At 36.9% G+C, this 18946-nt stretch overlaps 1 protein-coding gene across 18 annotated transcripts in view; it reads left to right on the top strand.

Annotated features, from left to right (window-relative positions):
• Window positions 1–18946, top strand: part of myom1b (myomesin 1b) — a 68757-nt gene that overhangs the window by 22197 nt on the left and 27614 nt on the right. For 6 of the 18 annotated variants that reach the window (XM_087262327.1, XM_087262326.1, XM_087262319.1 and 3 more), the window contains exons 8-18: window positions 291–335; window positions 492–515; window positions 1738–1896; window positions 3314–3475; window positions 5433–5574; window positions 7284–7480; window positions 7557–7610; window positions 8561–8685; window positions 9649–9832; window positions 11826–12000; window positions 12666–12787. In XM_087262327.1, the coding sequence (XP_087118453.1) occupies window positions 291–335; window positions 492–515; window positions 1738–1896; window positions 3314–3475; window positions 5433–5574; window positions 7284–7480; window positions 7557–7610; window positions 8561–8685; window positions 9649–9832; window positions 11826–12000; window positions 12666–12787 (1389 nt within the window). Of the gene's footprint in view, window positions 1–290; window positions 336–491; window positions 516–1737; window positions 1897–3313; window positions 3476–5432; window positions 5575–7283; window positions 7481–7556; window positions 7611–8560; window positions 8686–9648; window positions 9833–11825; window positions 12001–12665; window positions 12788–16694; window positions 16713–18946 lie in introns of all 18 variants that reach the window. The other 12 variants (XM_087262323.1, XM_087262317.1, XM_087262322.1 and 9 more) reach the window with 3 other exon arrangements.

The following is an 18946-nucleotide window of genomic DNA, read 5'->3' as shown; positions in this document are numbered from 1 at the left end:
CAGTGTGATAAATGCTGGATACATGCATGAAAATTACAATAATATGCTATAGCATGTTAGCAGTGTTATATCATGCTAACACATGTTAACTGTGTGAAAATTAGAAAAACATGCTTAAACATGTTAACAGAGTATTGTTATTATAGAAAGATAATAGCAATGTGCTAAGAAATGGTATCAGTGTTAGCATGCTTGTGCATCAGTTTTAGGAATGTGGGCGCTTCAGTGCAAACCACCTTTATTAATTATTGGACAAAACCTTTTTTTCTTGTCTTTTGTATGATTTTTAGGATTTAAAGGAGAGTTTGATGAATCTCTGCCATCTCCCAGACTGCGTAAGTATTTCAGAATTGACCCCTTTGTTGTTTTTACACAGTTAATGTACGCATATGTGCTTTGCGGATGTGTGTCAATCTATGAGCATGAGACTAAAGTGTTTAATGCTGGCTGGCTGGCTAATGGTTATTTTGTTTCCAATTCACTGGGCGCAGAAAGCAGAAAGTTCGGCTTTCAAGGTAATCGTGGTGACGTTTTTTCTGTAATCTTCTTGTTGGTGTTTTAGTCTCTCCTGTTTTCCCTGATCATCCAAAGTGCATGATCGCCTCTTCTCATTGTATTACTTCTCTATCTCTGTTCATTTCATAAAAGATTTTGACATTATTTAATCAAAACACAAACTTTTTCTGAACTTTCAATAAAATATATAACTTATAAGAGTTGTATTTAAATATAAAAATGTATTTGTTTTTATGGCAATTGAAGGCCCAATCCCATTTCTATATTTTACCCTATCGCTTCCCCTTGGCCCTTGAAAAAGAGTGTGAAGGGAAAGGGCTTCAAATTTACCCATAAGAAATGGAACAGCACTAGAACACCCTTACACAATCAATCAATCATTGAACCAATCAGTCAATGAATCAATTAGTCAATGAATGAATCAATAAAAAAATGAATCAATGAATGAATGAATGAATGAATCAATCAATCAATCAATCAATCAATCAATCAATCAATCAATCAACAAGTCAGTTAATCAATCAATCAATCAATCAATATACCAACAAATCAAACAATCAACTCATTAATCAACCAACCAACCAATCAGTCAACCCTTCAGCAAATCAATCGTTTAGTCAATGAATCAAGCAATCAGTCAGTCAGTTAGTCAATCAAGTAATCAACAAACCAACCAATCAACCAAGCAATCAGCCAATCAATCATCATATGTCTTCGTGAGCTCTTACTTCATATGAGATCAATGACAGCGACTTCTGTAGTTATTCCAGTTGCTCTATATTTTGTTATTTATCTTTAGGAAATCACCAAATTTGTTTTAGGGCGTATGGCTAAGAGGAAGGGCTAAGGGGTGGAATTGGGATTGGGCGTCTCTGTTTCCTCTTTTCTTTTTTTCATCTCAATTCGTTAATGACAATTTCTTTCCATTCTCACTAACATCCGCGCCGCTCTGCTTGTGTCTTTATGTGTATTTTATGAAATTATGCCTGCTGTCAGTCTTCTTTCAGTGCTTAATGTAAAATTATAATATTATAATCACATGAAAACTTTTCCATGCCATTTGTAGAGGACTAAATTATTGTACACATCGTACAATATGAGCTATATGTGTGTTTATGTGTGCATAATTTTCCACAAGGTGAATCCTGGAGTCCTGTTCACCCATCAGCCTGCTTTATTTTCATGCAATAAATCATGTATGTGTGTGTGTGTGTGGTGCAGCACCTTGTCTGGAGTATGGAGTGACGTTCGAGACGCACATCGTGGAGAAGTTTGGTGTGGCTTTTGGACGTGAAGGAGAGACGTTGAGTTTTGGCTGCTCTGTCATCATTTATCCTTCACTGCAGCGCTTCCAGCCAGAGATCGAGTGGTACAGAGATGGTCAGTCTGTCACATGATCAATCAGTCTGTCTGTCTGTCTGTCTGTCTGTCTGCCTGTCTGCCTGTCTGTCTGTCTGTCTGTCTGTCTGCCTGTCTGCCTGTCTGTCTGTCTGTCTGTCTGTCTGTCTATCATCAATCAATCAATCAATCAATCAATCAATCAATCAATCAATCAATCAATCAATCAATCAATCAATCAACCAATCAATCAATCAATCAATCAATCAATCAATCAATCAATCAATCAATTAATCAATCAATCAATCAATCAATCAATCAATCAATCAATCAATCAATCAATCAATCAGCCAACCAGGCAATCATCCAACCAAATGAATCAATCAAGTCGGTTAATCAGTCAGTGAATCAACCAATCAATCAGCCAATGCATCAATCAACCAACTAAATCAGTTATTTAATCAATCAATTAAAAATCAAATAATCAATCAATCAACCAAACAATTAATCAGTCAATCAACCTACCAACCGTTAAATCAATCAATCAATAAAGTAACCAACCAACCAATCGGTCAGTCAGTCAATGAATAATTCGATCACACAACAGGTCAGTCAGTCACTCAATGAATCAATTAATCAGTCAACTATTCAATCTATCAATCAATCAATTAATTAATCGGTCAATCAACCAACCAACCAATCAGGCAATCATCCAACCAAATAAATGAATGAATGAATGAATGAATGAATGATTGAATGAATGAATCAATCAATCAATCAATCAATCAATCAATCAATCAATCAATCAATCAATCAATCAATCAATCAATCAATCAATCAATCAATCAATCAATCAATCAGCCAACCAGGCAATCATCCAACCAAATGAATCAATCAAGTCGGTTAATCAGTCAGTGAATCAACCAATCAATCAGCCAATGCATCAATCAACCAACTAAATCAGTTATTTAATCAATCAATTAAAAATCAAATAATCAATCAATCAACCAAACAATTAATCAGTCAATCAACCTACCAACCGTTAAATCAATCAATCAATAAAGTAACCAACCAACCAATCGGTCAGTCAGTCAATGAATAATTCGATCACACAACAGGTCAGTCAGTCACTCAATGAATCAATTAATCAGTCAACTATTCAATCTATCAATCAATCAATTAATTAATCGGTCAATCAACCAACCAACCAATCAGGCAATCATCCAACCAAATAAATGAATGAATGAATGAATGAATGAATGATTGAATGAATCAATCAATCAATCAATCAATCAATCAATCAATCAATCAATCAATCAATCAATCAATCAATCAATCAATCAATCAATACACCAACTAAATCAATCAATCAATAAGTAGCATACTGTAGTAGCTCCAGCACCAAAAAAATGCTATTAAACCTATAGTGAAAACTAATTTAAGTGTGTGTGTTTTTCAGATAAGCTGCTGGTGCCGTCGAAGTGGGTTCAGATGCACTGGAGCGGCGACAGAGCGACACTGACCCTCACACACCTCAACAAGGAGGACGAGGGTCTTTACACACTGCGCGTCATCACCAAATCTGGCTTCCAGTCTCACTCTGCGTATGTGTTCGTCAGAGGTGAGCGGCAATACACTGTGTGTTCAAGCTAAACAAGGGGCAGCACGATAGCTCAGTGGTTAGCATTGTCACCTCAAAGCAAGAAGGTCGCTGGGTCGAACCCAAGCTGTGTCAGTTGCCATTTCTGTGTGGAGGTTGCATGGAGTTTGCGGTGCTCCGGTTTCCCCTACAGTCTAAACACATGCGCTTAAGGGGAATAGACTAAACTAAATTGGCCGTATAGTGTACGAGTGTGTGTGTGAATGAGTGTGGATGAGTTCTGGGTTGTGGCTGGAAGGGGATCCGCTGCGTAAAATATATGATGGATAAGTTGGCGGTTCATTCCGCTCTGGCGACCTCTGATAAATAAGGGAAGTCGAAGGAAATTATGAAGAATATTGAGAAAAAATTGTCATCGACCTTCATAGTATTTTTTTTTTTTACTATGGATGTCATTGCCTGCTTTTCCCCCCAACATTCTTCAGAACATCTTGTTTGGTGTTCAAAACAATGTTTGTATTTTAGATTTTGTATACCATTCTTTCTTTAATATCTTGCAGGTCTGTCTTTAAAAGTGTTGTTTCTGTGGTTGTTCTGTTGGTCTAAAAATTCTAAATGATTCCAAATAAATATTGTATTTACAGTGAAGTGGTAATTGTTTTACAAGGTAAAAAAGTGTTGGACAAACTCTCTTGGCTTGCACTCTGTGAGTTTAGCATGTCTCTCAGAGTCGCTCATGTTTCAGGCTAATTTTATCGCTGCCGTCCCGTGTCTGTGCTGTCAGGACATTCAGATGAGGAATCTGTGAGACCGCCTGAAGCGTTCAACACTCCCTAGTGTCAACTTTAAATCTGCAGTTGCGTGTAGATTTTAATCAACAAATAACTTCACTGTAAAAAGCAATTAGTTGACTGTAAACCTGTTGGCTTTTACAAGATGTAAAATAAGTCTGATGTCTCTCGAGTGTGTACGTGAAGTTTCAGCTCAAAATACCACACAGATTATGTTTTATAACTCTCTGAAACTGACCCTTTTAGGATCTGATCCTAATTGTGGCGTTTTGGTTACTGTTGCTTTAAATGCAAATGGGATTGTGCTCTTTTCAAAAGGGGACACAGCTACAAATGCCATAGTGTCAGCATAGTGGCAGAATCAAAAACAAGACCAACTTCCTATGCTAATGAGGGAGAGATGGTCACTTGTGGGCGGGGCTTTCCTCCTCTGATGACACGTACAAAGAGAGAATGTCAATCAAAGTGTCGCTGCTGACTGATTTTATCAAGTGTGATAATAAACAATAGAATTAATTAGCTTTTACCATTAAAGGCTGGATATAATCACTGACATACTGTATAATATGGTAAAGACTGAACACATAAACAGAAATGGAAATAATAGGAATGCATATAAACAGCAAAGACTCAAATCAGAATAATATGATATGATATTTAATAGCAATTAGCAGACATAATCACAATAAAAACAGCTACAATAATAATAATAATAATAAAGTTAGTGATGATAAAAGTAGTATTGTGTGATGATGCCAACAGTAATATCAATTATAATAAAGGTAATAATAATAATAATTATGACGATGCAACAACAATAGTAATTGTGAAATTTAATAAAAGGATGATTAATTTCATTTTTAAATCATTCATTCATTCATTTTCTTTTCAGCTTAGTCCCTTTATTAATCTGGGGTCGCCACAGCGGAATGAACCGCCAACTTATCCAGCATATGTTTACGCAGCAGATGCCCTTCCAGCTACAACCCATCTATGGGGAACATTTTTAGATAATTTAATTAAATATATATAAATTTAAATTTGGGTTGTCCTAACCCAATGTTGGGAAAAAAAGGGTGTGGTTTGTCCATATTTGACCCAATATTGGGTTACAACAAGGCAGAATTTTTAATGGCTGCTTGTTGTGTGTTCATACTGTTTTGTGTTGTATTGATGTCTATGTTTAGATGCTGATGCTGATGTTGCCGGCGCTCCTGGCGCTCCATTAGATGTTCACTGTCTGGATGCTAATAAGGATTATGTCATTGTGGCCTGGAAACAGCCTGCAGTCGATGGTGGGAGTGCCATTCTGGGCTACTTTGTTGACAGGTCAGTCACTGCAAACTCACTAAACACACTACACCTTCAATCATACAAAGCCTCTAACGTCCCATTCACACGGGGCGTCAGCGTCAACGCTTCCCATTCACGTTGAATGGGTGTTGTCAGGCGTTGCCGAACTGCATTGTGGATCCGTCGGCGCCGCTTCAGAGGCGTTGCTCGCTGGAGAAGTTGGGACCAGCTCAACTTTTCAAGCACCAACGGAAGCGTCAGCCAATCAGATCGAGGTATGCAAATACACTAGCTCAGACAGTGGCCTATTGCTGATTGAATTTCATTGGCTGACGCTGCTATGATGATCGCTTTAGCTCCAACTTCAGACACGCCTTTAGTCAAGCGTTGACGCTTAAGCCCCGTCTTAAACATGGTCATATTGTGTTTATAAACATCAGATATAACTGGAAAATCCAGCTGAAAATGTTCCACTTCTATGCTTTGTAAAATTAGAATATAAAAATATGAGTGAAATATTGTTTCATCAACATATTCATGTACACATGTACACATTAGTTCTCGCATGTTTGAAGATATTGTGACAAAGTATACATACAGTAGTCAGTAATATTGCTTAAGGGGGCTAATAATATTCATATATAAATAATAATTTTGTAGATAATATAATAACATAAATAATAATATTGATCTTAAAATGGTTTAAAAAAAAACAATAATGGCTTTTATTCTAGCCGAAATAAAACAAATAAGACTTTCTCCAGAATTCAATTCAATTCACCTTTATTTCTCTAGCGCTTTTACAATCTATCAGCTTCACATAGAAGATTATAGTGAATCAGTGTCAGCACATTCATGCATCATACCGCTAAGTGCTGCACTGAGTGTATGCTTTACTAAAAAGAAAGGTCTTTAATCTAGTTTTAAACTGCGAGAGTGTGTCTGAGCCTCGGACGTTATCAGGAAGGCTATTCCAGAGTTTAGGAGCCATAAATGAGAAGGCTCGACCTCCTTTAGTGGACTTTCCTATTCTAGGTACTACCAGAAGTCTTGAGTGTTGAGACATCTCAACACGCCGTAACCGTCCTTTGGGTGGTATAGCCGGCATTAAATTACAAAACAAGACGTCTGGCTTAACTGAAGTGCAGTTGTTTCCTCGTTGTTCAAAGAGTCTGCAAGTTCGTGTTTCATGGATATAGTATGTAGCTATAGGATTGTGAGCATCAATGATGTTAAGCGTGTCTTAATTCGATGCACAGCAGAAAAAAAAAAGTCTGCAGTGCATGTAGCTGTTGGTTAAGTTTTATCCCGGAGTTCTCAGTGGAGAAACAACCGGAACCATACCCAAGTGTTCTCAGAACGATAGTGGAAAAGCAGGCAGCTGTAGTGTATACTGTTTAATAATCAATTTAAATTATGTCACAAATAAATAAATCAATAAAAAGCGGCATTAATTCCCGCTCTCTCATGGGAGGTACGCACAGTGCATACAGCCTTACGGCTACAGGCGCAACTATGTATTTATGTATGTAAGTATGTATGTATGTATGTATGGATGTATGTATGCACACATGCATATTTAGTTAATTTATTACAACCCACTTCAAATGTTGAATACTACATTTCAAAATAAACCTTTTTTTTTTGGCTCATTACTGATGTTGGAAAGTTTTAAACCAATCAGAATCAAGCACGGGAACTCTCCATGTTTTAATGTGCGTTTGAGTAAATGTTTATTTCTGCAGGTGTGAGGTCGGCACCACACACTGGGCTCAATGTAACGACACCCCGGTCAAGTTTGCACGTTTCCCCGTCACTGGTCTGATTGAAGGACGGAGCTACACATTTCGTGTGCGCGCGGTTAATAAAGCGGGAATGAGCCACCCCTCGCGTGTATCTGAACCTGTAGCTGCTATGGATCCCGCAGATCGCTCCAGAAAAGGTGAACATATTAACACAGCAAATGTACAAAAATATAATTAGTTACAAGTGTTTTAATGTACATTTTGTTTCTTTAGGTGCTTCTGCTCCTTGGACTGGACAAATAATTGTAACCGAGGAGGAGCCTGTGGGTAAGACATTCAGATAGACTTCATAGATATTCACTCATTCATTTTATTTTCGGCGTACGCTGCATTCACACGGGGTGTCAGCGTCAACTCTTCCCATTCACTTTGAATGGGTGACGTCAGGCATTGCCGAACTGCATTGTGGATCCGTCGGCGCCGCTTCAGAGGCGTTGCTCGCTGCAGAAGTTGGGACTAGCTCAACTTTTCAAGTGCCGACGGAAGCGCCAGCCAATCAGATCGCTGTATTTAAATACACCAGCTAGACAGTGGCCTATTGCTGACTGAATTTCATTGGCTGACGCTTCTATGACGATCCCTACAGCCCCAACTTCAGACACACCTTCAGTCAAGCGTTGACGCGGAAGCCCTGTGTGAATGGGGCGTTAGTCTCTTTAATAATCAGGGGTCACCACAGCGGAATGAACCACCAACTTTTCCAGCATATGTTTTACGCAGCAGATGCCCTTCCTGCTGCAATCCATCCCTGGGAAGCACCCATACACTCAGGGCGTACTCACACTATGTATAGTAGCCTTGAACCAGGCCGAAGCACGCTTGTCTCCCCTCCCGTCTCCCCCGACGGCCCGCACTTACATTGCATTCGGGTTTGAGCACGCTTACATCATTGATGATGCGCTGTTCAGTTTAGTAAGCTCTCTCGCTCAGCACAGAGGAGATTTCTTTATATTGTTATATTGTTTTAGTAGTTTGGGATGCAGTGACACGCAGTCAGATATTTAGCCGAACAGATCCGTCACTTTTGATGCTCATAAACAATCATAAAGTCCTCGTGCTGCAGGAATTAGGAGGTTTGCTGAAGGTGCAGCTGATGTGCAGGGGTTTGCATTTTTAATAAACTACAACAGTTTGCATTCATTGAACAGTAATAATGATTAATAAATCCATAGGAAACAATCGCTTTAATATCCAATGATGTGCTTGGTTTCATTCAGAGGGAGTGGTTCCTGGCAGACCTCAAGAACTCTCAGTCATTGAAGCCACCAAAAACTATGTGGTGTTGAGCTGGAAGCCGCCGGGTGAAAAAGGACATGAAGGAGTCATGTATTATGTGGAGAAGGTCAGACGACAAAACTCAATTCATCATGACATATACATATATAAAATATATATACACTACCTAACAAGTCTTGTAGCCTACCCAAGATTTAGGAACAACAAATAAGTTGACTTCTAGTTGATCATTCGATATCAGAAGTGGCTGATATGAAAGGCAAAGGCCTCTAGATGACGCTTATTTGAGCACAATAAAATCTGATCATGCCTTGATGTTGACTGATTTCATTAGGACAGTAAGGTCTGACTCTGCTTAGACTAAAGTCTCATCACTGAACAGAAATAATGTCCAGTATAGAATATAAAGTCCTGCTGCAGTGGAGACAGAATGAATATTGTGTCTGACTCCATCATGAGCTTGGAGGACTGCATCCATACATCTCTGACATGACTCAAATCACTGATTAATAAAGTCATCTGGAATGGCAAAGAAAGCGTTCCTGCAGGACTCCCAGAGCTCATCAAGACTCTTTGTGTTCATCTTCAATGACTCCTTCTTCATCTTACCCCAGACATGCTCAATAATGTTTATGTCTGGTGACTGGGCTGGCCAATCCTGTATGAGGAGTGCTTTCCTGCTGGATAATTGTCCTTGTCCCTCTGCTGTGGTTTGTAATGTAATGGGCAGCACAAATGTCTTGATACCTCAGGCTGTTGATGTTGATCATCCACTCTGCAGATCTCTCGCACGCCCCCATACTGAATGTGACCCCAAACCAGGATTTTTCCTTCACCAAACTTGACTGATTTCTTTGAGAATCTTGGCTCCTTGCGGGCTCCAGTAGGTCTTCTGCAGTATTTGTGGTGATTGGGATGCAGTTCAACAGATGATTCAGCAGAAAAGTCCACCTTCAGACTATAGCTCTTACTATAAGTTACTGTATTATTTTTTTCAGATGGGTAACTGCTGTAATTAGTAACTCATTACTGGTAATTTGTCTTGATAAGCGTGTGTGTGTTTGTGTAGTGTGTGTCAGGCACAGACAGCTGGCAGCGAGTGAACACTGAAATCCCAGTGAAATCTCCACGATTTGCTCTCTTTGATCTGGCCGAGGGCAAATCTTACCGCTTCAGAGTTCGCTGCTGCAACTCTGCTGGTGTTGGAGAACCATCAGAACCCACTGACGCCACAACGGTTGGAGACAAATTGGGTATGATTCTGTCATGAAGAGCTCATTTGATGATTTACGTTGGCGAGATTTAGCCAATTTATAACATCAACATGCTAGAATGTGTGGTAAACATGCTGGAAATGTGCTAATAAAAAGCTAATTCACACTGCCAATGTGCTAAAACTTGGTAGATATGGGCTAGACCCATGTTTATTAATGCTAGCAACCGGGGCCGGGGTGTCCATAGAGGCGACCTTGGTCGGCCAGTTCAGCTTGCTCTGGCTCTGCTAGCAACACGTTAAAACGTAAGCCATGTGATAAAACTAGGGCTGCTACTCGCTTGAATGGGGTAAACATGCTGGAAACGTGTTAATGAAAAGCTAACTCATAAATTTAATATGCTAAAACTTTCTAGAAATGGGCTAGACCTACACTTATTAATGTTAGCAATGTGCTAAAACAATTTGGCCATGTCGTAAAACTTCCTACAAACAGGCTTGCAACATGTTTATTTATGTTAGCAACATGTTAAAACATGTAAGCCATGTAATAAAACTAGGGCTGCTACATGCTAGAATATGTGCTAATAAAAAGCTAGTACGTAACATTCAAAATGGTAAAACTTGGTAGAAATGAGCTAGACCCGTACTTATTAATGTTAGCGATGTGTTAAAACATTTTGGCCATGTGCTAAAAACATCCTGCAAACAGGCTAGCAACATGTTGATTTTTGTTAGCAACATGTTACCACATGTAAGACGTGATAAATCTAGGGCTGCTAATTGATAAAATATGTGCTAAACATGCTGGAAACATGCTAATAAAAAGCTAATTTATACAATCAATATGCTAAAACTTGGTAGAAATGAGCTAGACCTACGCTTATTAATATTAGCAATGTGCTAAAACTATTTGGCTATGCGGTAAAACATCCTATAAACAGGCTAGCAACATGTTTATTTATGTTAGCAACATGTCAAAACATGTAAGTCATGTGATCAAACTTGGGCTGCTACATATTAGAACAGGTTAAACATGCTGGAAACATGCTTATAAAAAGCTAATTCATACAACCAATATGCTTAAACTTGGTAGAAAAGAGCTACACCTAGGCTTATAAATGTTAGCAATGTGCTAACACATTTTGGCCATATGGTAAAACATCCTACAAACAGGCTAGCAACATGTTTATTAATGTTAGCAACATTAAAACGTGTGAGCCATGTGATCAAAGTAGGGCTGCTACATGCTTTAATATGTGCTAAACATGCTGGAAACGTGCTAATAAAAAGCTAATTCATACAACCAATATGCTTAAACTTGGTATAAATGAGCTAGACCTATGCTTATTAATGTTAGCAATGTGTACTAGGCATGTACTAGTTACACAGCAGCAATGTTTTAAAATGTGTTAGCACCATGCTAATTTGTGCTAAAATGCAACATGAAATGAAGCATCATGTTAAAAATTTAGCCATGCTTTTGTATGTGATTTTGTATTAGCTAAATGTTAGTCGATGTTACCACCCATGCTAAACATGTTAATTCAGGTTATCCATGTTAGCCATATCATAAAATATTAGATGCAAATGCTAACAAAATGTTGTCATGACAGCAATGTGCTAAACATGCAGCAGAAATGTTTTAAAATGTCAACATCATGCTAATTAATGCTAATAATGTGCTAAAACATGCTATCTTCACACAAAAACAAAATTACCAATGCTAATTCATGCTAATAATGTGCTAAAACGTGCTATCAACACTCAAAAGCAAATGACCCATGCTAATTAATGCTAGAACTCTGTTAAAACATGTTATAAACATGCTAGCAACATGATAATTCATGCTAGAGACTGCTAGCCATTTGCTAATATCACTTATTATGTACCCTGACTTTTGTTCCTATTATATTGCATAAGAAAAGTCATTGCAGCATCCAGATAAAGACTGGTTCAGCATAAATACGATACAAATTCTACAGTAGCATAGTGGCTAATAGTGTAATAGCTGTTCTGTTACCTGCCTCCAGATATCCCATCAGCCCCTGGACGCGTGGTGCCGACCCGCAATACAGACACATCTGTGGTGATTTCATGGGAAGCGTCTCGTGACGCTAAAGAGCTGGTGGGCTACTACATCGAGAGCAGCATCGCAGGGAGCAATACTTGGGAGCCATGCAACAACAAACCAGTTAAAGCCACAAGGTATTTAAAAATAACACATGAATGTACTATAAATCAATGCATCACCGTGGCTCAGTGGTTAGCGCTGTCGCCTCACAGCAAGAAGGTCACTAGTTCGAGTCCCAGCTGGACCAATTGCCATTTCTGTGTGGAGTTTGCGTGTTCTCCCCGTGTTGGCGTTGGTTTCCTCGGGGTGCAAACACATGCACTGTAGGGGAATTGAATGACTTAAATTGGCCGTATGAGTGTGTGAATGCGAGAGTGTATGGGTGTCTCCCAGTACCGGGTTGCAGCTGAAAGGGCATCGATTGTGTAAAACATATGTTGGAATACTTGGTGGTTCATTCCACTGTGGTAACCTATAAAAAAAGGGACTAAGCTGAAGGAAAATGAATGAATGAAACCTGATATGCTTTTTCATTACCTGTAAAAATTGAGTGTTGGATTACAATAATATTTATAGTTTGCTGATGCAGACGCAATACATTATGTATTTTATATGGTTTATTTATTATATGGTTATGTATTTTAGATGACAGATGCTGACAGATATTTCATCCAGCCCTTCAGTCTTTTACAACAGCTCACAAGGCTTTATTCTGCGAGAACAACCGGCTGGATGTACATTATCCCCTACTTATAGTATGTTGTTATATATTAATATCTGTCCTTATATTTTCACGCAGGTTTATCTGCCATGGCTTGACCACAGGCGAGAGCTATGTTTTCAGAGTAAGAGCGGTCAATGCAGCAGGAATCAGTGAATTCTCACAGGAATCTGAAGCAATTGTAGTTAAAGCTGCTATCGGTGAGTCCTCGTGAACATTGCGTAGATTCAATTACTAGAATATGTTCATTATATCTGTAAATTAGCAGTTTTCCATATTTTGTGATTCATGTTTTTATTTTTCCTTGTTTATTTATGATTTTGAATTGCATTATCGGCCTTGATCTTTCTTGCAACAACTTTTAACCTTGAAAAGTTGGGAAAAAAGTGACTTTTATTGACATTTTAATAGTTTGCAGTGCTATATAGCCCGGCTTGATGTCAGAATTATTAGCCCCCCATGAATTATTAGCCCTCGTGTTTATTTCTTCCCCATTTTCTGTTTAACAGAGAGCAGATATTTTCAACACATTTCTAATTATAATAGTTTTAATAACCCATTTCTAATAACAGAATTATTTTATCTTTGCCATGATGACAGTAAATAATATTTGACTAGATATTATTCAAGACACTTCTATACAGCTTAAAGTTACATTTAAAGGCTTAACTAAGTTAATTAGGTTAACTAGGCAGGTTAGGCTAATTAGGCAAGTTATTGTATAACGATGGTTTGTTCTGTAGACTATCGGAAAAAAAAATAGCCCAAAGGGGCTAATAATATTGTCCTTAAAATGGTGTTTAAAAAATTAAAAACTGCTTTTATTCTAGCCGAAATAAAACAAATAAGACTTTCTCCAGAAGAAAAAATATTATCAGACATACTGTGAAAATTTCCTTGCCCTGTGAAACATCATTTGGGAAATATTTAAAAAAGAGAAAACAATTCAAAGGGGGGTGAATAATTCTGACTTCAACTGTATTTTACCTTTAGGAACTATTTTTCATAAATATGGGGTGGCTTATTATTTTTGCGCTGACAACTCTCAGATTTATGTCCCTCTTAAAAATAATGATAAAAATGGCCTGGACTCCCTTATCTAATCGAGGTTAAGACCTGGCTGTCGTCAAATTTTTTACATTTCAATGAGGAAAATACTGTGCTGATCTGGTTTGGGGATCCTGCCCCTCTGGGATTATTAGGTATTAGTGAGCTTTCAACTCATCAAAAACCTGTTGTTAGAAAGCTTGGGTTTCATTTCGATAGTGATCTGAAATTTAACAAACAAGTAAATTCATTTGTTAAATGCAGAACGACAAAAGTGAAGTCGTTTCTCTCTTTTAATGACCTTGAGAAGGTGATCCAGGCTTTTATTTTAGGAAGACATGACTATTGCAGTTCTCCATATGTGGGTATTTGTTAAAATGCCCTGAATAGATTGGAATTAGTACAAAATGCAGCTCCGAGACTTCTGACAGGGACTCGCAAGTATGAGCACATATTTCCAGTTCTTTCCGGCTGGCTGCCTGTTAGGTCACGGATTGATTTTAAACGATTAATCTTTGTTTTTAAATCTTTAAATGATCTGGCACCACCTTACTTATCAGACCTCCTACGTGTATATAGTCCTGGTAGGTCACTAAGGTCTTCTGATCAGTTTATTCTTTCTGTACCAAGGTCCCGGTGTAAGTGAAGTGGCGATCAGGCTTTTGCAGTTATTGCCCCAAAACTTGCCTTATGTTTTAATTGTAACGTATGTGATGTAGGACCTATTTTAATTAGTATTTGATTGTGTTCAGCACTTTGGCCAACGTGTTGTAAAAAATGTGCTATGTAGACTACTTAACTAACTAACTAAAAGTCAGATCAAGAGCCCATAATTCAATGCATAACCATAAATAAACAGGAAAAATCAGCGAATCACAAAATACCGAACCTGTTAATTAACTTGTTTTTTTTTTACACTACAGCTCCAACTTTCACTTTTAATTCTGACCACTGTTCCCGACTTACGCATTTCACACGTCCTAAAGTGTCCAGGCCACAACCACCAAACTCCTGCATTTCTCCCAGGGGTCAGGACTTGTAGACCTCTAATTTGGGTCAAAGCAGATCCAACGTAGTGGTGACTACAAACCAGCTCACCCGCTCTCCCGTTTATTTGATCTCCCCCCCCAGCCCACTCCCTCAGGCTTCTGCATCCCTTCTGCATGTCTGACTTTAACAACGGCAGCTTCACAATGCTCACTTGTATCCTTTATGAAACACACTGTTATTGTGCACAGCTTACTGATTAAAACAGGGTATATTTTTCGCACATTAAAACACAATGCAATATATATGACACAAAGCGTTTACAAAGTGGTTAATTCAGGAGCACGTTTTTGATTATTGAACTGTTTGTTTTATTGCACATGAATAATGTAGTAAATTAAGAATTTTTTAATTTGCAAAAGTTGGTTAAAGTCAACTACTTTAAATATGTAATACATTCATTTCTTCAAATTTGAAATATGAAATATAACTATGCAAACTGCAGGAAATGTTATATGTGATATTTGTAATTACATTATGATTATTAATATTTTTATTATTATTATTATTATTATGAACTAATGTTAATACGCATGAATTTAGATTTTAATAAGGCATAAGTAAAAGTTGAATTATGATTAATAAATAATACATAATAGTTCATGTTAGTAAATATGGTTAATTACATTACAATTATAGCACTTTACAATAGGGTTGTATTAGTGTTAGTTTATGGATTTACTAACATGAACAAACAATCAACAATACGTTTATCACAGTATTTGTTCATGTTTAATACAGTTGTTCATTGTTAGTTCGTTAACTCACGGTGCATTTACTAATGTTAACAAGCATGGATTTGGATTTTAATAAGGCATAAGTAAATGCGGAACTAAGAATAATAAATACTTCATAGTTCATGTTAGGAAATACAGTACATTAATCAACATTAACCAACGAAACCTTATTGTAAAGTGTGACCATTATTATTATTATTATTAATATTATTATTGTTATTACTATTATTATTGTGTTATTATTATTATTACTGTTATTATTATTATTATTATTATATTATTGTTGTTATTATTATTATATTATTATTATTATTATTCTTAATATACTACAATATTGCAATAGTAACACATTATTTTTTAAATTATTTATTATGATTATTATTGAATATACCTGTATATATTACATTCATATTGCGCATAAAACAAAAGTATAAGTAATATGTTATTGATAGAGAGATTTTTAGCTGCCATGAGAAAACTGTATACATTCCATGCAATGCCATAAAATTTATAACATGCTCCACACAGTTCAATATTTCATATTCAGTCTGCAGAAACACTTTGATTGACATTCTCGCTTTGTATGAAGCCATCAGAGGGGGAATCCCTGCCCACTAGTGACCATCTTTACCTTAGTCTTGTTTTTAAATCTGCCACTATATTGACACAGACACACAGGCATTTGTAGCTCCGCCCTCTTTTGAAAAGAACAGGATCTCATTTGAATTTAAAGCGACAGTCAACAAAACAGCACATTTAGATCCAAGCCTAAAAGCAGCAGTTTCACACAGTTATAGAACATTTACACACACACACACACACACACACACACACACACACACACACACACACACACACACACACACAATATAGGGACATCAGAGGCTTGTAAAAAGGAGCATAATAGGTCTCCTTTAATGTTACACTGTAGTGTGATGTTGTGTCTCAAAAGTTCAACACAAAATAATGCATTCATCTCATATGCTAAATAACCACATCCTCTTTCTAAAATGATCCATGCATGTTTTTTCTTTTTTCATGTCTCCTCACTCATTTTATTCATTGCTTGTTTTTTATTGCTTCTTTTTAGTACTTGAATATAATAATAATAAAAAACATATAATAAAGCATATAATAATAAAGAAGTGGATTTTTCTCGTGCATGCACATCCATCTCTACTGAGATGACATTGAGTAGACTGAAGTCTTCATTATGATGATTTGAATGTGACTGTTTAATGTTTTTTCTGTCTGCTTTCTCCGCTAACTCCTGTAGGGGGCGGTGTTCTTCATGGTGTGTGTCTGGACTTGGGGGGTAACAGGGCTCCACTAACCCAGCACATCGCTTGCGGAGTGGACAGGCATGTGGCGTCTCACTCCCCTGTTGGCACAAATCTAACACGCCTCGCTAATAATAATGATGATGATAGTCACGGGGTTGAGGGAGGGGGGCAAAACACTGGCCAAGTGGTGTTATTAGATGAGGGCAAACTGGACAAGAGGGCCAGTCAGCAAGCTCCAGAAACCCAAACCACAATAAAACAGGTTGCACAGTCTAGCAATGCATTGTTAAAGCCAGACTGCACCCGAAAGCAGTCGGCGGCAGAATTGGCAGATACTCGTAAGTCCTCAGTGGAGCGAGAGAAAACGGGAGAGCGAAAGAAAGGACGAAGAGGATCAGGTGAGACGATGGAGACAGAGGAAAACGTCATCGAGTGGGCCTGACTCCATTTGACCCTTCTCCCATTCATTTTTAATCCGTTTTGAGTCTCCATCTCTCTTTGTTTTGAACACTCCAGTTCATTTATTCATCATTTATCTGCTCATTATTGTGAATCTGCCAAGCTGACCCTTGTGGAAAAGAAGTACATTGATCAAACAGAGTTTAAGTGTACACAAAATCTAATTGCACTCAATTATATAAAAAAAAGATTATATATATATATATATATATATATATATATATATATATATATATATATATATATATATATATATATATATACATATATTATATTGGATACAGTTCCTCACAATTCCTTCATGTTATCGCAACACAAATTGATTAAGTTTACTCAATGTTTTACAAGTTTAGGTGAATTGAACACAAAACTATTTGTCCCAAGTTGTCCCCCAAAAAAACTTCAAGACTTGTGTTGATTCATCTAATATTAGGTAGATTAATTTTTTTTTTTGTGTAGCTGAACTAACTAGAATGCTTTTTCACCTGCTAATTGTCTTTTAATGTATATTTATTATCACATTTTTTCAGAAATATTCAAATTTAAGTTAAATGTTTTATTGCATTTTTATTTACAACAACATATTTGTAAATAATGCACTTGTAAAAAAGTTGTAAATAATCAATTTAAATGTGTTATTAAATATGCTGCACTTAAAACTGATCAATTAAAATGTTATTAAAACTGTGATTTAAAATGTGATTAAATGTTAATTACAAAGTACACTTTTAACCATTCATAAGTCACTGATTAAAAAAAACCCATTGGAAAAAGACTGGAAGGTTACTCTGGGGCAAGAGTTTTATGACTGAAAAAAAATAAATTTATAAAACAAATATATATATATAAGAAAATCGATATGTCATAAAAGTCTAGAGTAACCTTCCGGGGTTTTTTCAAGTTATGATATCAATGCAAGTTACCATACTGTAAATGGTTCCTCACTTAAAAAAAAAAAGTGTTAAAAGTTTATAATAAAAACATGAATATATTTCTGTTTAAGTGCACTTTTTTTATTACCATTATCTATTACCACATGGCTTTTATTACCATTTATTTCATTAATAAATTATCTGCAATAAAATGTTTTCAAATATACTTTATCAATTTTAAGTGCTCATTTAGTTTAATTAAGTGCTCTTCTTTTCCACAAGGGGGGACTAGACCTCTCTCATTAAAATAGCATATTGCAGTTGTTTTAATAGCCTCAGTTATACGATATTTGGCCTCACAGGTAAGACTGCAAAAATCAGCACAGGCTCACTGGAAATGTGTCTCAGCCTACATTTTTGCGAAACGTAAAATACATTACACAGGGTACATTTCGTTTTACACTTCAACGAACAAATCCACTAGAAGGCGCTGTCTACATTTTTGCAAATCTCAAATATATATTATTTAGAGTGCGTTTGTTGTACATTTCAGATGACAAAACCACTAGAGGGTGCTGTATACATATTTGTAAATGGGAAATAGGTCACAACATTTTGTTGTATGTTTCGGATGACAAATATACTAGAGCAGTGGTCCCCACCCCCCGGGCCGCACAAGAAATCACGAAGTATTTCTGTTTCATTTATTATCTGAGTCTGAAGGATCTTTTATTTTAAAAAGTCTTTTATTTTGAAAAATGATTGTATTCTCTTGGTTGAATCACCGTCACCGGCACCAAAGTTTTACCCACAAGCTAGCAAAATGAGTAAGAAACAATGTCTTTGGAAAGTTTCTTTGCAAAGGTGATAAAAAAACTTGTACACGCATATTAAGAGCGTTTCGCTCACGCCTT

Source organism: Danio rerio, chromosome 7 (genome assembly GCF_052040795.2).
Source record: "Danio rerio strain M-AB ecotype USA chromosome 7, GRCz13ab, whole genome shotgun sequence".
NCBI classification, from domain to species: Eukaryota; Metazoa; Chordata; class Actinopteri; order Cypriniformes; family Danionidae; genus Danio; species Danio rerio.
The sequence above is the reverse complement of the archived record's forward strand: the minus strand, read 5'-3'. Positions and strand labels throughout refer to the sequence as shown.